Source organism: Acomys minous (assembly GCF_964271855.1).
Source record: "Acomys minous genome assembly, chromosome: 15".
Classification (NCBI taxonomy): Eukaryota; Metazoa; Chordata; class Mammalia; order Rodentia; family Muridae; genus Acomys; species Acomys minous.
This window is the reverse complement of record NC_140497.1, coordinates 23,987,369-24,010,914: the sequence shown is the minus strand read 5'-3', so window position 1 is coordinate 24,010,914 and position 23,546 is coordinate 23,987,369. Positions and strand designations below refer to the sequence as shown.

General features: G+C 47.3%; 1 protein-coding gene and 1 long non-coding RNA gene across 3 annotated transcripts in view; one reads left to right on the top strand and one right to left on the bottom strand.

Annotated features, from left to right (window-relative positions):
* The window catches only part of GSR (glutathione-disulfide reductase), a 42,775-nt gene extending 20,067 nt beyond the window's left edge, over positions 1-22,708 (bottom strand). The window contains exons 1-5 of one of the 2 annotated variants that reach the window (XM_084760368.1): positions 22,674-22,708; positions 5,526-5,552; positions 4,567-4,655; positions 2,698-2,767; positions 258-405 (exon numbers count right to left, since the gene is read on the bottom strand). In XM_084760368.1, the coding sequence (XP_084616494.1) occupies positions 258-405; positions 2,698-2,767; positions 4,567-4,652 (304 nt within the window). In that variant the 5' untranslated portion in view covers positions 4,653-4,655; positions 5,526-5,552; positions 22,674-22,708. Of the gene's footprint in view, positions 1-257; positions 406-2,697; positions 2,768-4,566; positions 4,656-5,525; positions 5,553-21,490; positions 21,792-22,673 lie in introns of those variants that run through there. The other variant, XM_084760367.1, reaches the window with a different exon arrangement.
* LOC311584397 lies at positions 11,888-13,529 on the top strand. Its single transcript, XR_014774854.1, has 2 exons — positions 11,888-12,072; positions 13,032-13,529. It is a non-coding gene; the product is annotated as an uncharacterized lncRNA (long non-coding RNA).
* Positions 22,709-23,546: the final 838 nt, after the last annotated feature.

The following is a 23,546-nucleotide window of genomic DNA, read 5'->3' as shown; positions in this document are numbered from 1 at the left end:
CAGCTTGTCTGACCACCCCAGGCTGGCAGCACCCTGTGCCACACCAGGAGAGGAAAGGTGAAGTTCTCCGTGCTTTCTCTTGTTGAGTCCTGGGATGGATGAAACAGCTTTGGCTCATTAGATTTACCTCCAGGGACCTTCTTTTCTGACCTTTCTCAAGACAGATTTACCTCCAGGGACTTTCTTTTCTGACCTTTCTCAAGACAGAACCAGTAAAGGCAGATCCCACTGACCGTGCTGGCCTTTGGAAGACTCACCTGGGATCTGGCTCTCATGAGGAACCGTGGGCACACCGCCTGTGGCAATCAGGATGTGAGGGGCAGTGTATTTTTTCCCATTGACTTCCACCGTGGGCTGAAAACCATCTGCAAACGTTGCATAGCCATGGATGACTTCTATGTTGGACTGGAGAAGGCGCATGGATGTTAGCATGTTCTTAAGAGTTAAGAAGCAAGCAAACAAACAAACACCGAGCTGGGAGTGGTGGTGCATTCCTAAAACCCAGCACTTGGGAGCAGGTACTAAGGGTCATCCTTGCTATATAGCAAGTTCATGCAGTCTGAGCTAGAGGAAAAAATATCTGTTTGGACAGGCACCATGTCCCTCGCTCGTAATCCCAGCATTCGGGGAGACAGAGGCAGGTGGATCTCTGCAAGTTCAAGGCCACCTTGGCCTAAAATGCGAGTCTAAGACAGCCAAGGCTACACAGAGAAACCCTGTCTCAAAAACAAAACAAAAAAACCAACCCTGATTCTCCTGCCTAACAGCCAAGTGTTAAGAGTTACAAAGGTCAGCATCACACCATGCTTGTGCAGCCCAAGTTTCCCTTAAAGCGGCAATCCTCCTGCCTCAGCCCTTCTCAGCGGGAACTCCAGGTGAGTGCCACTGTACACTGCTCCACCGGAGATTTTGATTTTGGGTTTGTAAACAGTAAGATGGATTCTGTTGCCCACCGTCTTTTTTTTTTTTTTTTTTTTTTTTTTTTGGTTTTTCGAGTCTTGGCTGTCCTAGACTCGCTTTGTAGTCCAGGCTGGCCTCGAACTCAGCGATCCGCCTGCCTCTGCCTCCCGTGTGCTGGGATTAAAGGCATGCGCCACCACGCCCGGCTTGCCCACAGTCTTACCCCTCTTGACTGGTAACTGATAGTCAGGAGAGCTCAATGCCAGTGAGTGCGAGATGTGAGTAATAAGGAGACTGAAAGGTGCTACCCAGAGTCAAAGGCCAGTAAACAAAAGGCATGCTGGTCACTCCAAGGAAAAGGATGGTATTTTTTACTTCAAGGGTTGAAAGTGAATCTTCCTTAAAACATAGCATGCCAGAGGAGAGGGAGATGAATAAGGAGGGGGAAAAAAATAAAGGTGAAAGGAACAGACACCCAGAAATAAATTTTGCTTTCTTTGGTGGGAAGAAAATTAAACAAACAAATAAACATACACAGTGATGCTCTAGCATTGAAATTCTGACAACAGCAATGCTTGAGCTGCTCTGAGGAGAACCCTGTACAAGGGGCAATCTGAGGGCTGCCAGCAAGCTCCAGCCGGCTGTGACCTGTGTCCTGGCACACAAAGGTGGACTCCTAAAAGCTAATGGAGCCACGCAAGTACACTCACACGCGCTCACACAAAGGGATGAGTCACCAGTTTCAGCATGTCTGGTTCTGAACTCTTCCGTTCCTCCCAACCTCCCCTCCAGGCCTGTTCCTGCAGGCTCCTGGCTTAACTAACTGAATTTCAAATGCCAAAGCCACAAACCTCCCTCACAGCCTTTCTTGAGGGGGCAGTGAGTTCGTCCTGGGAGGACAAGGACAAAGTGGTAACAACACAGCTAATAGTCTGGAGAAAGCTCTACACTGCCTAGGACATGGAGTCAAAGTTTCTTTTGCTGTAGAACCTCTGCCGGCCGTCAGGGTCAGATAAACTCTACCACATACCAAGCTTATGTTTTGTAAAATGCTGATTTCTTAATCACTTTCCTATCTTTTTAAAAAATACTTATTAATTTTTATTTTATGTGTATTGCTGCGTGCACGCATGTGCACCACCTATGCGCAGTGCCTGCAGAGGCCAGAAGATGGCATCAAATCCCCTGGGACCAAAATTACAGTCACCCTGTGGGTGCTGGAAATGGAACCTGCATCCTCTGGAAAAGCAGCCAGTCCTCTTAACTGTGAGCTATCTCTTTCTTAAAATTTAGTTTATTCCATTAAAAAAAAATTCTAATAGGAGCTGGACATGACAGCTTTTGATCCCAGCACTGAAGAGGCAGAGGAAGGCAGATTTTTTGAGTTTAAGGCTAACCTGGTCTACATAGTGAACTCCGTGCCAGCTAGAGCTATATAGTAAGACCCTATAAATAGAGAAGGGTGTTGGAGAGTGGTTAAGAATCTTCCAGAAGACCCAGATTTTATTTTAGTACCTGTGTCAAGTGGCTCACAACTGCAGCTCTGGGGGGGGGGGGGAGAGAGACAGACAGACAGACAGACAGACAGACAGACAGAGACACAGACAGATAGACAGACAGACAGACAGACACTGGCCTACTGGGTCAAAGGCCTCAAGGACCAGTAAGATCAGCTTCAAAACTACTAAAAGAAAAAATATAGAAATAATAAGACTTATCAAAGGCTACATTTTAGACCTGGTGCCTCCTCCAATGCCAAATGGCTCCTTCACCAACTTTGAAGGCCAGCATACACACCTTGGTTAAATTGTTCTGGTAGATGGTGTTGAGGCGGCTCACATAGGCATCCCGTTTCTCCTTGATGACGCTGTAAAGATGACTTAGGTCAGTACTTAGAAACAGTATTTTGTACAGTATATTCACTTAGTAGGCCTCCCAACACTGCTGACTGTCAACAACAATTAAGTAAGTAACTGTCTGAAGATAGTGTCCGCCATTGTCCTATATCAGCTGCTTCCCAGGTATTGAGAGCCTCTCCATTCTGGTGCATGCGCAGATGGCATCTGCAATACATATGCCTCTTTCTGTGTAGAAAAAAAAAAATCAGGAGATGGGCCAGGGAAATAAAGACACATGCTGCCACCCGGAGTGATGATATGTGCCTGTAATCCCAGCTCTGTTACACAGAGAAACTCTGTCTGGAAAAACAAACAAAAAAGGGCACACGCTGCCAACCTGACTACCTGAGTTAATGCCCACGACACAAGATGGAAGGACAGAAAGAATGCACAAGTGGTTTTCTGACGTCCACACACTGCAGCATACATGTACATCACACACACACACACACACACACACACACACACACACACACACACACACACACTCTCTCTCACTCTCTCTCTCTCTCTCTCTCAATGTAGTACTTTTAAAAAACCCAGCATGGTGGCACACGCCTTTAATTCCAGCTCTCAGGAGGCAGAGGCAGGCAGATTGCTGTTGAGTTCAAGGCCAGCATGGTCTACAAAGTGAGTCCAGAACAGCCAAGACTACACAGAGAAACCCTGTCTTGAAAAAACAAAAAGACCCCACCCGACCCCTGGCAAAACCAAAACAAAACAAAAAAACAAAAACCCAAAAACCAGGAGAGCTGTTATGTCATGGTACATGATAGACTTTAGATGAACAGATTTGTTAAAATTCTTTTAAAAATTGGGGGCTGGAGAGATGGCTCAGCGATTAAGAGCACTGGGCTGCTTTTCCATAGGACCTGAGTTCAATTCCCAGCAACCACATGGTGGTTCACAGCCATTGGTAATGGAATCTGATGCCCTCTTCTGGTGTGCATGACAATAGAGCATAAAATAAATAAATAAATTTTTAAACATTTCTTTGAGAAACCGATAGTTCCAACAGTCAGTGCCAATTAAGAGAGTTCCACAGACTGTCACATTCCCACCCAGCACATGCTGGAAGAACTGAGGGCGTGGTCTCCAACAGCTGTTCACAGAGACATCATTCATGCCAGCCACAAAACAGAAACAACCAAAGGTGACTGCACACGTGACTAGGTAAGCACACTGGGACAGCGTGCAAAGGAACACTACTCAGTAGTGCAGAGCGTGGACTAGGGATGCCAGCTACAGCCAGCCCGACTTAAGACTGTGACATTAAACAATATGAATCAGGCAGAAAAGCAGATTATATGGTTCTATTAAGTATAGAGAGCATGGGTTAGGTCAGCTTAATAGGAAGCAGAACATGTCTCATGGGCTGGCAGAGACGCGGGGAGCGGGGAGGAGCTATTTATGGCAATAAGTATTCAGGGTCACGTGGGAAGTTCTGGAAATGGGTAAAGGGTGCCATCTGCACAATGATGCGTATGTGTTCAAAGCCAAACTGTGTACTGACCAGGATTAAAATGCTACGTTCTATGTTGTGTGTAGATACAAACACACACACACACACACACACACACACACACACACACACACACACACACACGCGGTAGTGGGAACTTACGCAATCTAGGCAAGAACTCTGAGACCAAGCTACATCCTCAGCCCAGTACACATTCACTCACAGTTAACTTCCACCCCTCGAAGTATGACTAGATTCCAAAATACCCATGCTTGTAAAGGGAACCCTCTAAGCTCCAACACTTACTGCCAACTGAATTTACTCTCACAGCTGTGAAAGCCATAATCCACATGGTCGTGCATGAATTCCGAGTGGACAGCCGTGTTCCACATGACCTAGAAAAAGTATCACAAGTAGTCATGCTTGAGTGCTGAAGAAAGACAGAAATCATGAGTGAGACACGACAGATAGAAATAGCAACTAAATAGATTAAGAGAGAAGATTCATCTGACTAGAAGAATTTTTTTTTTCCTTTTTAAAAGATTTATTTATTATTATGTATACAGTGTTCTGCCTGCATGTACACCTGCAGGCCAGAAGAGAGCATCAGACTACATTGTAGATGGTTGTGAGCCACCATGTGGTTGCTGGGAATTGAACTCAGGACCTCTGGAAGAGCAGGTGGAGCTTTTAACCACTGAGCCATCTGTCCAGCCCCCCTGACTAGAAGGATTTTATAGTGCAGATTCTGAAATACTGGGGAAAATGATACCCATCTTCAAATTACCTAACCTAGGAGCATGATAAAAAGAGAGTATTATAGGCCTCACAGTCCTTCCTTCAAATTTTTTTATTATTGCATCTATTCTTGTTTTAAATTTTGTATTTTTGTGGGCTGGAGAGATGGCTCAGTGGTTGGGAGCGCCGCCTGTTCTTCCGAGGGTCCTGGGTTCGGTTCCCAGCCATCCATGGTGTAATCTGATGCCCTCTTCTGGTGTGCAGGTGTACATGCAGACAGAACGCCGTATACATAATAATAAATAAATAAATATTTTAAACAATTATTTTTGTAAGCTTCGTCCTTTTTCACTCACTTCCAGGAACTGTGAGCTGTAATCTGAAATAAACCCTTCCTCTTCAAACCACAGCAGCAGAAAGCAAAGAGAACAACCTGTGACTGGTGTGCTCAGAAACACCCTTATTCTGATCACGGTTTACTAAACATGAACAAGGAGTATTAAAAGAAGGAAAAATAAAAAATTTACCTTTTTGGGTACACATCCCACATTCACCTGGGGGGAAAAATAAAAAGACATGGGTTAAGAACACTCAATTTAGCCGGGCAGGGTGGCGCATGCCTTTAATCCCAGCACTCGGGAGGCAGAGGCAAGCGGATCACTGTGTTGGAGGCCAGCCTGGTCTACAAAGCGAGTCTACGACAGCCAAGGCTACACAGAGAAACTCTGTCTCAAAAAACCAAACCAACCAAACAAACAAACAAACAAAACCAAAAAAACCCGCTCAATTAAAAAAAAAAAAGAACACTCAATTTGCAGGACAATGGTGGTGCATGCCTTTAATCCCAGCACTTGGGGGCATAGGCAGGCGGATTGCTGTGAGTTCGAGGCCAGCATGGTCTACAAAGTGAGTCCAGAGCAGCCAAAGCTAAACAGAGAAACTCTGTCCCAAAACAACAAAAAACAAAACACAAAACAAAGAAGATTTCATTAAAAAGAAAAAAATGTGTTTATGAAGTCTTAGGAACAAGAAATCTGAACCCCACTTGGGATTGGAAACAAGAGGCTCTGGAACTCCAGGATCCTTAGATACAGAGAAATGTGTGTCTAGCCTGGGCTACATGAGGCCTTTTGTCAAAAAATAAAAACAGAAACAAAGCCTGGCCCTTACTGAACGGGTAACTGTTGTGTGTATACCAGCAGGAAAGCTGCCTTTGGAGAGTACACTGGGCTGAGCTCAGCCTTTACCGGCAAGCTATAGAGCTCCTGGCTGTGTACACTCGCCACCTGACACCCATTTCAGCAGCAGCAGCACACTATCTTGGCTGCAACAGGAAGTTCTAAGACTTAAAAGAAGATATAGGCAGTGCATCCCCCAAAACACCCAGTGTGGGGCCAGTGAGATGGCTCAGTGGGCCAAGGCTGACTAATCAAGTGTGATATTCAGGACCTGCCCGCAGGAGAGAACCATCCAGAACAAGTTGTCCTCTAACCTCCACATATGTGCCGGCATGTGCTCTTCATGCACACATGTACACAAACAATTAAGTGCAGGGTTTTTTTTTAATGGTTTTTCAGAGACAGGGTTTCTCTATGTAGCCTTGGCTATCCTGGACTCACTCCGTAGACCAGGCTGGCCTTGAACTCACAGAGATCCACCTGCCTCTGCCTCCCAAGTGCTGGGATTAAAGGACGCACCACTACGCCCGGCACACAGAAAATCTAAATGCACAGAGATCACTGTGCTTCAAATAAACATTTCCTTCATGCTATCAGTACACAGGAAAATACAGAATAAACACTATTCAACAGGAACATGTTTTAAAAGTAGAAACAAAAGGCTAGAGCTGGAGACAGTTCAGTCAATAAGTGCTTGTCCCAGCAGACCAAGAGGACCAGAATCCGCATCAAAATGCTAGGAGTGGTGGTGCATACTTGTCATCCCAAAGCCAGGAAAGTGGAGACAGGCAGGTTCCTACGGCTTGCTGGCCAGGCAGCCTATGCTAATTGGGAAGCCCCAGGTACCAGTCAAAGGCCTGGTCTAAAAAGCAAATCGGACAGCACCTAAGTAACACCTGAGGTCGACCAGCTGGCCTCCACACATGTGTACTAAAAGCAAACACCCCAACGAAAGCTATTCTACTGAAATACTTTTCCATTTATCAGATTGCTAAGGATGACTCATCAAACCAACATTAGGAAGCACATCCCATTTGGTCCATCTACGGTAACACAAACATGTAAAGTACACACACACACACACACACACACACACACACACACACACACACACACACACACACAAGAAAGGGTGTTCCCTGAAGCCTAGTCATAACGAGTAACAGAAAACGAGTTCACAATCCACAGCATTCCATTACTGCACACTGAGTCTGTGCAGTACTTTTCAGCTGTTTAAAACAAGGCGGGCCGGGCGTTGGTGGCGCACGCCTTTAATCCCAGCACTCGGGAGGCAGAGGCAGGCAGATCACTGTGAGTTCAAGGCCAGCCTGGTCTACAAAGTGAGTCCAGGACAGAGGCTACACAGAGAAACCCTGTCTCAAAAAAACCAAAAAACCGAAACAAACAAACAAACAAACAAACAAGCAACAAGGCGGACGCCTATGTACTGTTACAGAGTGAAATCTACATTATGGCGCTCGCCCTTTCTAGGGAGGGTATGTTCCAAGACACTCCGAATGTTCCAACTGTGCACAGGACACACACTCTATAGCATTTTCTCCTTTATATTCTCGCCTGTGGCAGAGTTCAAGTTATATGTAAGAATCAGGTACTAACAGCAATAGCTGATAACAAGCAGAATTGAATGATACAGTGTGACGGAAGTTATGTGAAGCAGGTCTCCCCAAACTCCCTACTTGCTGACTGCAGGTGCACGGACTCCACAGCAAGCAGCGCGGTGGAAGAGGGGGGTCACTGGGTAATAATACTCTGAGACAGGAAGAGAGCTGCAGACCAAGTTACTTACAGTTTGAAATGCCATGTATGTGTACACGTATGCAGTCATACACCACCCTGAGGAGTCTGCTCGACGGCGAACTACACATGCAGTGGTGGTCTCCTAAGATATTTCCCACATCCCTCAAAACACACCCCATCACTGAGCGGCTACATGCGTGTGTGTGTGTGTGTGTGTGTGTGTGTGTGTGTGTGTGTGTGTGTGTGTGTGTGTGTACATACTCCAAGCAGCCTACACACCGTTCCCTGGAAAAGGAGTAAAGAAAATCTTTATTTTACTCTTTATGCTTTCTGTAATGGACTATGGCATTTGTGTCTTGTTGTGAGTATTTTATTTAGTTTTATAGTTTGTTATTGCTTGAAAGAGGACAACGTGCCGGGCGTGGTGGAGCATGCCTTTAATCCCAGCACTCGGGAGGCAGAGGCGAGCGGATCGCTGTGAGTTCAAGGGCAGCCTGGTCTACAAAGTGAGTCCAGGACAGCCAAGGCTAACACAGAAAGACCCTGTCTCGAAAAACCAAAAAAAAAAAAAAAAAAAAAAAAAGAGGACAACGTGTAGCCCACACTGGCCTTGAACTACCTATCTTTTTGCCTAAGGGTCAAGATGGCCAGACCTACACTACTGCCAAGGTCTATATGGTTTACCTATTAGTTCATATCCAGGAACCCGCTAAGCACCCAGCTGTGCCAGGCACTGTGCGAGGTTAACGTCCTATATGGATCTAATCCCAGACCTTACAGAGCCTCCCAGGCTCTAAGCGTGGGACCAGGAGACTAGATGGAGAAAGTGACAGAAAACTGCGATCTCCACAGGCCAAGACAATCTGTGCTGCAGCATCCCCGGGAACACTTTAGAGCCTGGAGACAAGGGGACCACAATCCTGAAACAGCCCTTGTCCTGTTGTGGCAGCCAAAGAGAACAGAATTTCAGGTGTATCTTCCAGTTCTGGAAACCAATCCCCACCGGTCTCGGTATGACATCAGACACCCAATGACTTGGGAAGAATAAAGTACGGCCAACGATCATCGGAGCTGGAGAGACCAGGCCCAGGGAGCCCTGTACGTCCAGCCTCGCACCCTCGGCGCGTTGCTTCTCTTTCCTGCTTCTGGAGCTACTGTGTGCACTAGGTCTGGCAGCACAGGCCTGGAGTCAGCAGATGGAAAGTAGAGGTGCAAGGGTGAGATAAAGGCCCGCACACCAGCTATGCAGTAAGTTTGAAGCCAGCCTGTGCTACCTGTGACTTGGTCTCAAACAAACAAAGAAAAAGTAAAAATATGGCTGAACAAGGCTAGCCTAGTCTACAAAGAGAGTTCCAGGACAGCCAATATTACACAGAGAAACCCTGTCTCAAAAAACCAACACACACACACACACACACACACACACACACACACACACACACACACACGTACTGCTGGAAAGATGGCTCATACCCACCTCTAATTGTGGTTCCTGGGGTATGTGACACAGGTGACCTCTGAATGCACCTGCACTCATTCACATATATACTTTAAGGTAATAAAAATAAATGTTTAAAATGTAAAAAACAGGCATCTCATTTTTGAGACCCCTCCCAGCTATGGGCAGCTGTTTCCTTACTTCTGAACAAATGCTTGCTTGCCCTTCAAAAACATTCTTGTTTTGTTTTTGGAAACGGGGTTTCTCTGTGTAGCCCTGGCTGTCCTGGAACTAGCTCTGTAGACCAGGCTAGCCTCGAACTCACAGACATCTGCCTGCCTCTGCCTCCTGAATGCTAGGATTAAAGGTATGCACCACCACTGCCCGGCCAAAACCATTATTCTTAAAAATGAAAACATAGTAAGATCACTGTAAAAAAAAGCCAATCAGCAAGGCAAATGGCCAAAGTTAAGTAATATTTGCTACCAACTCCAACCAGCTCCTCCCTTTACAAACACTTATTTTTTATGTATATTTTATTTATTATAACTTATTCACATTACATCCTAATTGTTATCTGTGAGAGGCCGCGCTCACATTCGCCATTACAAGATGGCGCTGACATCCTGTGTCCCATGCTGACAAACAACTAATCTGCGCATGTGCGAAGGGATTTTCCACTTGTTGTGCTCTGCCTCTCCCGTGGCGTCATCTCGCCCGATGAGCAACAGCCAATCAGGGACTGACACATCCTAGGCGGAGGACAGTTTCCTATATAAGGGATGGGTTTCTGCTGTTTGGGGTCTCCATTTTACTTGTTGTAAGCTTATGCTCTCCCTCTCAAGATGCATTAAAGCTTTACTGCAGAAGGATCCTGTATGTGTGTGCAACGTCGTTCTTGCTGGCGAGACGGTAACGCTAGCCACATCTGGTGCCGAAACCAGGGAAGACCACACCATCGTCAGCACCTTCGGAGACCCCCTAACTACAGGGAGGATTCAGAACTGCAGGGTTGGTAAGTTCGGAGAGGTATGCATATTTCTGAAATTCTTGGGCTGATTCTGGCTGTAATATTTACTGCCGTAATTGTCAAGAGGGCAGTAGATGAAGGACAGGTTGCCCTAGAAGAAGTTCAGGATAGCATGTCAGAAACGGAACGTAGTGAGAGGTTGAGTGCGCGCAGGAAAAAGGATGCCCATAAAAAGAAAAAAGCTCAGGACCCTCCTGTAAAAGGAGTGCAACCCCCCTCAGGACCTAGTTCACCGCCGAGAGAAATGAGACTCCTGATTCGGAGGAAGAAGCCGAATTAGAGGAAGAGGCAGCCAGGTATGAGGAAGAGAGATACCACCCAGACGAACGAGAGGGTAATAAAAAACCCTCCCTCAATTCATCTCGCAGGGTGGCACCCACTGCTCCTCCACCCTACGAACTACAGTCTGGATTTTCCTTCTGGCCGGAAAAGATTCGTAAAAAATTACATAATTTTTTTCCTGTGTTTGAAACAGAGAACAGGGGTCGAGTCCATGCTCCAGTGGAGTTCAATCTAATAAAGGACTTGGCTGAATCTGTTCGCAAATATGGGGTTAATGCAAATTTCACCCTGGTAATGTTAGAAAGAATTGGCACTGGTGCCCTAACTCCTTCTGATTGGCAGATGGTGGCCAAAGCCGCACTTCCAGATATGGGCCAATATATAGAATGGAGAGCCCTATGGTTTGAGGCCACTCAAACACAGGCTCGGGCCAATGCCCTTGCACTTACCCCTGAACAGAGGGATTGGACCTTTGATTTGCTAACAGGTCAAGGTCAATTTACTGCAAATCAGATAAATTACCATTGGGGAGCTTATGCTCAGATTTCACAGAGTGCAATTAAAGCCTGGAAAGCACTCTCTAAAAAAGGGGAAGCTAATAGGTGCCTCACAAAGATTATTCAAGACCCTGAGGAGTCGTTTTCCGATTTTGTGGCCAGAATGACAGAAGCTGCAGGGCGCATTTTTGGAGATATTGAACAGGTTGAGACAAGTTTTTCAGTCCGCGGTAAAGCGGGGGACGTTCAGAGACCCTTTAAAAGTGGGAAACTCTTCGTCATGTCTGATCAGGGCGGCTCAGAAAGGGCTGCTGAAAACTAAAGACTTGAGAGACTCATGCTAAAAATGGAGTCGCTCGCGCAGAAACAGCACGAGGAGGGTAGGAGGAGGAAGAAGGCGGAAGAGGCCGCGCCCAAACGAGATAATCCGCCATCTTGGCGTGCCTCGGAACTGGCACCGCCGCCTTATGCGGACACTTCACCTTTATCAGCACCACAGGGGAACTATCATTCTCTGTGCCCAGAGGTTTGGAAGCAGGCTCGTGCCACCTTCCCAGTGTTTGAGGATGCCAACACCAATGGCCATGATTAATGGAGGAGCATTTGGTAATGCTACTCTCAGCTGGAATACATCTGACCTTTTTGAAACTTCTAACAGGTGATTCGGCTCAGATGCAAATGAAAATGTCAGGGTTATGCATTACATGAGCTGCTAATTTGTCTAAGAGTCTTTCAGCTTATCTCCAGGGGAACTGGTCCACAGAGTTTGAACATACCCTAAGAGATCTGCGCCTCGCCATTGTCACTGTGAATTCCACTCCAGTGGACATTACCACCGCTGAAGGCCTCGCCTCCTGGATTCAACAAGCTATGCATCATCTTAAGGAGTGGGTGGGTATCGGGGCTTTAGCTATGGCCCTTCTGATTATCAGCTTCCTCTGCCTTGTGTTCCTTCGGCGCTTGGTCATATCCCGAAACAGAGACCATGCCCTAATTGCACAAGCCTTCTATGCTATTGAGGCTGGACAGTCCCCTCAGGCTTGGCTGGCGGCCTTTAAGTCCTGATCCTCGTCATGTTCGGGGTGCAAGGCAAAGCACTGCACAGGAGGTACATTGTTTGCAGTTAATGGCTTCCTGGAGAGCACGTCTGATTGCATGTGGGCTGACACCCAAAATCCCACCTCCAGAAAAAAGTGTCGGTCGGGTCCAGAGCTAGGCTGGGGCCGAGCCCCTAGCTGAGTTCTGTTGTACATCAGTGGCCAAACTTCTGGGCGGGTTCCGCACATGATCAAGGTGAATAACCTGGGTTATGGGCGGTCATACATCAGTGCCCTCTGGAGATCAGACCTCTACTCTCACCCGTTTCGTCCTGCTCTTACAAAATAAAACAGGGGGGACTGTGGAGAGCTGCGATGTGCCGTGCCTTAATAAGGCGCAGGTTTCCGCCATCGCGACGGCGAGCGCTCTCCAACATAAACAAGTCCTTATATGGCAAAAGGCTGTGCAAGGGTAACTGGTGATCTGATGACGCGCAGTCCTGCTCTAACGCGGACCTATGAGGAGGTGACACCTGGCATGAGCTGATTGGCCCTTGAGTTGTACTTAAGCTTGGCCCTTCCCTTCTTCGGGGCCATTCCCACTGAGCTAAATCCTGAGTAAAGATCTCGAGAAGAAGTCTGGTTGTTGGCGTCTTATTTCCGCTGGACGGTCCGGCGCCGACAAGTGGTTTTAACTGGCCCAACTGGGCTGTGAACAAAAATTCCCTGGACTATGTGTTACCTCGGTTCAATATGAAAATTTCACTAAAGCAGCTAATCTGTCAAAGAGTCTCTCTCAGTTTATTTTTACAGAATTGGACAGCGGAGTTTGAACAGACCTTAAGAGAATTGCAGACTGCTATCATTCAAGTCAACTCCACACGGCTGGATCTGTCACTTACTGAGGGATTCTCGTCGTGGATATCCTCAGCCTTCTCCTTCTTTAAAGAATGGGTTGGGGTTGGATTGTTTTGAGCTGTAATCTGCTGTGGATTAGTGTTAACCCTATGGTTGGTCTGTAAACTCAGGGCTCAAACAAAAAGAGACAAGGTGGTTATCACCCAAGCACTTGCTGCTTTAGAGTCTGGGACCTCCCCTGATATATGGTTAACCATGCTTAAGCAATAAGTCGCTGGCTGCTCAGCTCTTGCACCCTCAGAGTCTCATCTCATTGCACGAGGTAGAGTGAGTAAGCTTCAGCAGCCCTGGAGAGTTGCATAGCGAAGCATTGCAGTAGAATGGCTCTGCGGCATATATGAGCTAATTCTAGGGAGGCATGTCATCTTGCATGAAGGTTGCGTGCCCCAGTGTCCTTCCCCCAGAAAAAACAGCACAGGGCCAGGCTATGACCTCTCCGGGTGAAGAGCTTAGGGGAGAGTTGTGTATGCAGGCCTGATATTTTGTTTGGGGATTTGACCTCTGTCTCCACTCTCCCTGTTGGGTGTCTTATTGCTTTTTAATAATAAGAAAAGGGGGAGATGTGAGAGGCCGCGCTCACATTCGCCATTACAAGATGGCGCTGACATCCTGTGTCCCATGCTGACAAACAACTAATCTGCGCATGTGCGAAGGGATTTTCCACTTGTTGTGCTCTGCCTCTCCCGTGGCGTCATCTCGCCCGATGAGCAACAGCCAATCAGGGACTGACACATCTTAGGCAGAGGACAGTTTCCTATATAAGGGATGGGTTTCTGCTGTTTGGGGTCTCCATTTTACTTGTTGTAAGCTTATGCTCTCCCTCTCAAGATGCATTAAAGCTTTACTGCAGAAGGATCCTGTTTGTGTGTGTAGCGTCGTTCTTGCTGGCGAGACGGTAATGCTAGCCACATCCGCTTTCTCTTATCTTCCATTCCCACCCTCCCTGCCTCTTCTGCCTATTCCCCTCCCTTAGACCTTTGACGAGGTGCCCTCCTACCTCAATTGTCTGAAGACGGCCTATTAGGCCTCATCAGGATAGCCTGCATCCCCTTCCTCTGTGTGTCCACTATGCCTTCTTGCCAAGTGGGCACCAGAGTACACGTCAGAGGTTCAGCAGTAGACTCCCCCCACCCCCTACTCCGCCCCACGTGGAGAATCCACAGTCCATCCGGTACATCTGAACAGGGGGCTTTGTTCTCTGCATGCATTGCAGTTAACAGTTAAGAGAACAGACAAGTCTCCTGAAGTCCTAAATTCACACAGGATGAGGGCAATTTTCTGTTTTTAAGGAGAACCTATCGGAACCAAAGGAATGGAACTTCCTTTAAACTGGGCTGTTTGGAAAGCTACATTGGGAAAGTACCTGCTGTTGACAATAAGCTAGGTTGTGGTTTGCATGTTGCTAAGTCACTGCTTGCTCACTAGATGAGCCACAGTGTACACAGCAGCCCTTTCCCAGGCCCGCCCTGTGGGTTTCAGCAATGTGCAGTCCAGTTCACAGAAACTTAGACATGAAGACAGCTTCGCCAGTCACACAGCCAACCCTTTCCACACACGCTTCCCGGCAAGGTGTACAGAGCCCCACAAGAACTGGAGCTGGAGGTCCCACAGGGCAAAGGAGAAGACAGAGGGAGCACTTTCCCCCAAGACTTTTTTCCCTCCGAGACAGGGTTTCTCTGTGTAGCCTTGGCTGTCCTGGGACTTGCTTTGTAGACCAGGCTGGCCTCAAACTCACAAGGATCTGCCTGCCTCTGCCTCCCCAGTGCTGGGATTAAATGTGTGCGCCGCCATGCTCAGCTCCCCGCAAGATGCTTCATGAAAGCTCCCAGAGGCTCTGCTTCAGCCTCCTCCAGGCAAGCTTCACACTGCAATTCGCCTGCCGTGGAGTCACAACCATGAGAAACACTGGGTTGTACCTTTGAGAGACTCTGAAAACTGAATTCAAAGATCACCTTCACTGCACTGGGCGATAGGGGACTATCTTTAAATTCTAGGGAAAAAGATAATTTCTTTTGCCTTCACACTCAGCTGTTATCTAACACAATATAATACTTTACAATGGCATTTGGGGTTTTGTTCATTTGGCTTTTGCCTAATTCAGAAAACTAAGGACGAACTTGAGTAGTGGACTCAAGCTATTGGACCTGGGATGTCCTTTCTCTGTGGCTCAGTAGGCTTAGCAACAGTTCTAGACACTACAGTTTTCAGTTCAAAGGAGGGCAAGGTCATCTCATACCAGGTTCTGACTACCTTTCTCACCATCAGTCTTAAAGGAACAGATTCTATTTAATTAAAAAAAAAAAAGTATACCCTGAATGCAGGGAAATGACTATCAACCTAGCACTAGAGAGGCTAAGGCAAGAGGATGGCAAATTTTAGGCCAGTCTGGACCACAGAGTAATACCCTATCTCAAAACAAACAAACAAAAACCAGACCAAAAAAAAAAAAAAAAGAAAAAGAAAAAGAAAGAAAGAAAAGAAAAAAAGGGGGGGGGAGGAGAAAATGGCTCAAGGTTATCCCCAGCTCCATAGAGAGTTCAAAATCAACTTGAAATATGAGACACAGACATACATACACAAATTTTTCCTTAATTTTTAAAAATCAGTAAAAAAGAAAAGTGAGCTCGCAGACACGTACCAATCATATTAGTTGAAGTAGCTGTAACAGCACACCAGCCTAGAGAGTTTACGTGGCTGGTGTTTCTCATAGTGTGGAGGATGATGGGAAATCAGAGATCAAAGCGCTGGCACTGGTGGGTAGTAAAGGGTTCCCACTCCTAGCTTGTAGGTGGACACTTTCTCTCAGTGACTTCCCATGACAAAGAGAAAGAAAACCCAGGTCTCCTTCCTCGGGAAAGATGCCCGCAGGGCCCACTCTCATGTCTTCATCTAACCTCATCACCTCCAAATATTGGGGGGGGGGGGACAGGGTTTCAACAGTACCAGCTCACTCACTTTGACAATCTACTTCTCTGAGAGAAGGGTCTATTCACGGCATCAGAAGAATAGAAGCCTTGGGGAAGGAAATGACCCTGAAGTTAAACAAACAAAGCAAGCAAGCATGTGGCAGACACCCTTAGGAGATGTACTAAGCCGGTTATTTCAGAAACATGCAAAAGTGAACCTGGAAAGCATTATCAGAGCAGGGACGAAACCCCGTGCTGTCTCATTCATCAACCACTAGGGGGCTCACTGGAGACCTCCTAAAGCTTTCCTAGCCTTATTTCAACAGAAGCCTTGTATTGTGTCTGACTCATCCACAAAAATGTGGGTGCAGCGTCTGAAAATTTTATCTGTAGGGTTTCACTCTAGAAATACTAAATCAGGAGCCCTGGGGTGAAGACTCATCTGGGAGAGTCTTAATTAAGAGTTTTATGGAGGCTGGAGAGATGGCTCAGAGGTTAAGAACACTAGCTGCTTGTCCAGAGGTCCTGAGTTCAATTCCCAGCCACATGGTGGCTCACAACTATCTATAATGTGATCTGATGCCCTCTTCTGGCCTGCAGGTGTAAATTTAGGCAGAGCACTGAATGCATAATAATAAATAAACCTTTTTTTAAAAGAGTTTTATGGGGCCGGGCATGGTGGCCCATGCCTGTAATCTTAGCACTTGAGAGGCAGAGGCAGGCAGATCCTTGTGAGTTCAAGGCCAGCCTGGTCTACAAAGTGAGTCCAGGTCAGCCAAGGCTAACACAGAGAGAACAAAACAAAACAAAACAAAAAAGTGTTTTATGAATTGCTGGATGTTTACTTGTTTTGGAGTTCCCAGGGCCTCACAGACATCGGGGGAAGAGCGCTACAGCTGAGCTACCACCCCAGTTCTAATGAGTTTAAAATAAATAATGCCTGGCTCCTAAGTAGGAATGAGGAGGGTCCCCCTTCTACTGGAAGACAACGCTTAAACATTTTATGACATCACAGATCAGCCCATGGGATATACTGAAGCCATGGTTCCTACGGCCAGCTCACAGGCTGCAGCCTGCTTATTTGAGTGTTCTCAAGTGTGCTGGCTGACATTGTGCTCTGCAGTAGAGCAAAAGGGATTGGACAAAATGATGTTCCCTGACTTTCTAGTAAGATGTATGTGAAACAGAGATCGGGGGCCCACACAGTGTTTTAGAAAGGACAGTCTCCCATTTTCCATTAAAATACATACTGTTCTTAAGGCTCAAGGTATAGCTCAGGAGCAGAATACATACTTAGCATGTGCGAGGCACGGGTTCAATGTCCTGTAATAAAAAGCAGAACAAACATGCTAAAATTCCAGTTGGGGGCTGCCAACATGGCTGAGTGAATAAAGGTGCCTGCCACTAAGTCTGACAAGCTTGAGTTCGATCCTCCGGACCCACATGGAGAAAGAGAGAACTGACTCCCACAAGCTGCCCTCCGACCTCCACACACATGCAATGCATACCTCCTCCCCAAAATAAAGAAATGTAATAAAAACCATAGTCTCGATGAAACTGTTACAGGCAGACAACGTCAGTACCTTCTCAATGGTCTTTACAAAGTTAAAAATAAAACCGGACTTCAGATGTAGCCCCGTTGGTAGGTGGCACACTTGCCTAGTATGTCAAAACTCCGGGCTCATGTCCAGCACCACATAAGTCGGAAGCAGTGATGCATGTCTATAATCCCAAAACTTGGGAGGGAGACATAGGAAGATCATAAGGTCAAGGTCATCTCCCGCCCTCCCCCACTATATAGTGCTTTTAAGACCAGCCTAGATACCTTTAATCCTAGGCAGAGGTGGACAGACCTCTGAGTTTGAGGCCAGCCTAGTCTATATAATAAGTTCTAGGTCAGCCAGAACTACATAGAACTGCCCATGTGTGTACTACTATTATTGTTTTTGAAAAACTATAGTCATATAAGATTGATGAATCTCAAAAATCCATTCCAGCTTTATTACCAATGACTCCAAACATCCACACACAAAAAGGCTTAAGCCAAAAAGAAGCAAGAAAAAAGCAAAACAAAACAAAAAAAAGCTCATCACCACCAACTCCCACAATAGTAACGGAAATTTTAGAAACCACAGATAACCACCAAAATGTCCACTGGCAAGGTCAGGATTTTTATCTGTTTTGCTGGCTGCAGTGACCCTCTGGCTTCTATAAAAACACGGAGAAGGAGGTTGCCGAGGAGATGGCTGAAGCCCAGAGTTCCAATCCCAGAACCCAGGCTGGACAGTGCACAACTGCCTGTGATTCTAGCAACAGGGAGAGCTGATTCTAGCCTCTGTGGGCACCTACACTCACACGCACACACCAGCCCTCAACACACGCATGAGTATCTACATAATAAAAACTTAAAAAAGATTTATTTGTATTTTATGTATGTTAAGTGTTTTGCCTGCATGTATGTAAGTGTGCCATGAGTGTGCCCGGGGCCTGAGGAGGTTAAAAGAAGGCACTGGATCCTCTGAAATTGGAATTAAAGACAGACAGGTGTGTGCTATGATGTGGGCACTGGGAACTGAACCCCAGTCATCTGCATGTCTAGCAAGTGCCACCTTTCCAGACCTCAAAACAAATCTTTATTTAAAAAAAAAAAAAAATCTGGGGCTGGAGAGATGGCTCAGAGGTTAAGAACACTGCTCTTCCAGAGGTCCTGAGTTCAATTCCCAGCAATCACAGGGTGGCTCACAACCATCTGTAATGAGATCTGGTGCCCTCTTCTGGTCTGCAGGCAGAACATTGTATATGTAATAAAAAAAATCTTTAAAAAAAAAAACCTGATACATAATTTCCAATAATAATTTAGTGAACAAATGAAAAAGACAAGTAGGAATTAAATATAATCCTACCTCCTGGAAATAACACTGCCAGAGAGAAACCTACCTGTTCTTTTGTGTATAGGGACAAGGATCATTGTGTAGCTCAGGCTGGCCTTGAACTCAGTAATCCTCAACCCCAAGTGGCCAGGAAGAAGTGAGAACACATCGGTCATTACTAGCAATAATGAAGTCACACCAGTCCGAGGCTGCAGAGACGTCTAAGTGGCTAAGAGCAGTGGCCATTGTTCCAGAGGACTTGGGTTGGATTCCCAGCACCCACATAGCAGCTAACAGCTGTCTGTAACTCCAGTTCCAGGGGATCCAATGATGCCCTCTTCTGGCCCCAGTAGGCTCCATGCATGCATGTTGTATAGAGACATTCATGCAAGCACTCCGACAAATAAACATTAACAGGAAAAAAAAAAAAAAAGAGAGACAGACTGACAGACAGACAGACAGACTCCACTTTCTGGTTGGCTGTATTTGGTCTCCCCATTCATACTGCAAGTTCCCTGAAGAAAGGGACCTCAGTAGAAAAATATTTGTATCTACCTTCTTCTTTCTGTCAGATTCAATCTAAGAACCCAAAACACGAACAAATGAAAGGATCAGCTTCAGAAAACCCCAGTTTTTCCTGCACACGCTTGGAAACTACATCTTGTAGTAAGTTCACTACTGCAATTCTGGACAAACGCCCATAAGTGCAATTCTTTGATAAATCTAAACCCACATCTACCCTCTGGCTACATATTCTCAGGTACTGGCTGCAGCCCTACTTTGTATTTGAAAGCCAAAAGCTACTTTGAGATCCCCAACACTATGCCATTAAAAGAGCAAAAGACACCCCCCAAATCATCAATGCATGGATGGGAATGGAATCTGCTGAAGGATGAACTGGGGCAAGGCCAGGTGGATGATGGGTAGCAAGTAATGTCATTCTGAGATGCCCTTCGATTACTCTCAGCAGCAGTTTGTCTGTCTTTACCTGTTGTTTGTTTGTTCTTTGGGTTTTGGAGACAGGGTTTCTGTGTAGCCGTGACTGTCCCAGACTCCCTTTGTAGATCAGGCTGTCCTCTGCCTCCCAACTGCTGGGATCAAAGACGTTTGCCACCACTGCCCCGCTGTCTTCACTGTTTTTTTTTTTTAATGTTTTTTCGAGACAGGGTCTCTCTGTGTAGCCTTGGCTATCCTGGACTCGCTCTGTAGACCAGGCTGGCCTCGAACTCACAGTGATCCACCTACCTCTGCCTGCCTAGTGCTGTGATTAAAGGTGTGCGTTACCAAGCCTGGCTGTCTTCACCTTCTTAATGGGAACCAAACTCCAGCTAGCCCCTTCTTGACTAATGCCAGCAGAACCAAGGGTATCAGTAGGCGGTCATGTGAACCAGGAAGAAGGAAAACAAAAGCCTAGAGAAGAGCAGAGGTGAGAAATGACAGGCTCCCACCATTTGTAGAGGGGGCGGGGCGGGCTCTGAGCATCAGGCCTTCGGCAGAGAACTTTCTAGTCTTTCCAGACTAGTGTCAAAGTGCAAGCCGGTCTGAATGGTGACTTTTCCTTTCTTACTTCCTACCCCTACGTTTGTTCAACAGTGGCTTGAGCCTGCTCACAGTTACTCATCTCTAGCCCCAATTCATTTCACAAACTGCTCTTGAGAAAGGTATTTCAAGGAAACCAGCAGTACCCAGATACAGGAACCCATCTCTGCCCCTAAGGAATTTCCCAATTTAGTATAATTTAAACATCAGTCTTCGAAGGCATTTAGGGAACCCAGTCCCAGGTGACTCTTGGGCTCAAGGGATTTCAGTCACCAACAATAATTCTAGAGGGCCATGATAATGGGGGTCGAGTGTATTTAAAAAATATGAAGTCTTTCAATCTTAAGATGTACGACCTTTTTTCTCTCCTCTCCTCTTCTCTCCCCCATCTTAAGATTTACCACCTTTTCTCCTGTCCCTCCCCCTTCTTTGAAAACTTGTCCCCCAAACAATCCGAACCAAACAGTATCATGAAACTCTGAGAAAAGCCCTTAAGGTTTCCCTTGGGAGCCAACCTGTAGCTCTCAGCGTTGGTTGCAGTACGATCTGCTGCGCGTTTCTGAGCTTGCAAACACCCACTCAGCATCTCCAGCTACAGGGAGCCTGGGATGCAGCCGGAACAAGAGCCACAGAACTTCAGCTCTCCCGGGGATTCTAAGGCGCAGGCCAAGTAGAGAACTGCAGTTACCCACCACTCTGCTCCTGAACGAGACCAGGCCCCGTTCTTCAGCGCTAGAGCCCTCCTCTGGCTCCCCTCGCCCACTCCACCAGCAGTTTCCCAGAGGCAGCTTCGTGTTTCCCTAACTCCAGCGCCGGATGCAACACTCCTCCGCACGGAGACGCCCGCTGGGCAGCGAAACTGCGCTTACGTTTTGGCTTTCGTTAGCATTGCACCTGTGGCTCGGTGGCTTTATCCCCTTTCCCCGCCATTCTCCCTGGGACCCGGGACCCCGGAGTTGGGGAGCACCCCGGGTGTCCCGGGCAGAGGCCCGGACAGAGCGCACCGCCGCCACCGCGGCCTCGGGGCCCCGATACTCACGCAAGTGCCACCCAGCTTGTGACTCTCCACCACCGCGGCCCTGGCGCCGAGCTCCGCCGCCCTCCGCGCGCTGGCCAGCCCGCCCGAGCCGCCGCCGATCACCAGGTAGTCGAAAGAAGCGGCGGCGGCGGCCGGGGGCTGCGGCTCGTGCGGACTCGCCATGGCGCAGGTGAGCGCGCGCGCCGCTCGCCGCAGGCTCGGGGCCGCGCCCACGCTCAGCGCCCGCGGCAGCAGCGCCATGCGCGGAAGTGCGCTGCGCGGGGAGCGGGGTGCAGCGTCGCCGTGACTAAGCAAGCACCCGCGGCGGGCCGCGCCCCGGGGGCCCCTGTCCCCGCCCCTCGCCGGCACCCGCCCCGCAGCGCGCGACCTAGGTTCCTGCAGGCGCGTGGACGGAGACCACGGCGCGACAGTTTGGGTTTTCTTTTCCCCTGGACTAGCGCCTGCGCTGCCGATTCCCTTAGGCCTTAGCCCACCTCCCTCCTTCCGGTGATTCCTGGGCTCTTGTACTCTTAAAAAGAATGCCTTGGGTGGCAGGAAGGATTTCTGTGATCCAAAAATGAAGCTTAGAGAAAGGCATTGCCTTGCCAAGCTGTGAATCACACTGGGATAGAACTGCTCACTAAATCGGCCAAGATTCCAGGCCAGGATCTTTGAGAACACATAAGCCTGAGGCTGGGAGCCCCACGGCCAAAAAAAAAAAAAAAGGAACACAGGGCTGCAAGGATCATACCAATCAGAAAATTATACCGATTTAGAAATGCTATACAGTTTATTAAAGGTTTCTCTCTGTGTCTCTGTCTCTGTCTCTGTCTCTGTCTCTCTCTGTCTCTCTCTCTCTCTCTCTCTCTCTCTCTCTCTCTCTCTCTCTCTCTCTCTCTCTCACACACACACACACACACACACACACACACACACACACACACACACACACATTAAAAAATAATAGACTCAAGCCGGGTGTGCTGGCATAGGCCTTTAATCCCAGCACTCCGGGGGCAGATCGCTGTGAGTTCGAGGCCAGCCTGGTCTACAATGCGAGTCCAGGATGGCTAAGATAGAAAAACCCTGTCTCGGAAAAACAAAGCAAAACAAAACAAGACAAAAATCCTAATAATAGACTCTTGGGTATTGGAGGTAGGAGGAACCTGGATTCGAGGTCATCAAGGAAGAAGGAATATTTTACCTTCTAGTAGAGCTCCCTGCAATATATGGAGACGAACAACATTCCTGCAAGGTCACAATAAAGCGGCTTTGTTAGGAACAGTTAATGATTGTTAAAATCACTGGGTTAAAGTTTAATGGCAATAAAGTTATATAGATAGGAGTTACATAGAGATACGAATAAATACCCAGGCGCATTCCCGCCACCGCACACACAGACTCCTTCCTGATCACAAAAGGGAAGAGCAGCTTTTCCGCTGGCACCACCTTGTCCTGAAGATCAAGATCAAATACTGCTAAGTAACGAGAAAGGTGCCGTTGTGAGGCAGTTACAAGAACTCGATTTCACTTACGCAAGTGTCCTGCTTTTTACACATTCCGGGACTGGGGAGATGGCTCAGCACTTAAGAGCACTGGCTGCCCTTCCACAGGAGCAGAGTTTGACCCCCTGCTCCCACCTGTAATCCCGGTGTCTGGCTCTGTGCACACCAGTGTTACTTGTACTTGGTACATGATTTCTTTCTTTTTTTTTAAATTTATTTTATGTGCATTGGTGTTTTGCCTGCATGTATGTCTGTATGAGGGTGTCAGATCTTGGAGTTACAGACGGTTGTGAGCTGCCATGTGGGTGTTGGGAATTGAACCCGGGTTCTTTGGAAGAGCAGTCAGTGCTCTCAACCACTGAGCCATCTCTCCGGCCACCTTGGTACATGATTTCAATGTCCAATCTTGAGGCATGAAGCTGGAGGCTGGTATCAGCTCTCTTTCTCAGTCACTTGCCACTTTGTTTTTCCAGGCCGACTCTGTCTCTGTCTCGCTCTCTAGTTTTCTCGTTCTCTCTATCTCTCTCTTTCCGAGACAAGGTTTCTCTGTTTAGCCTTGGCTGTCCTTGACT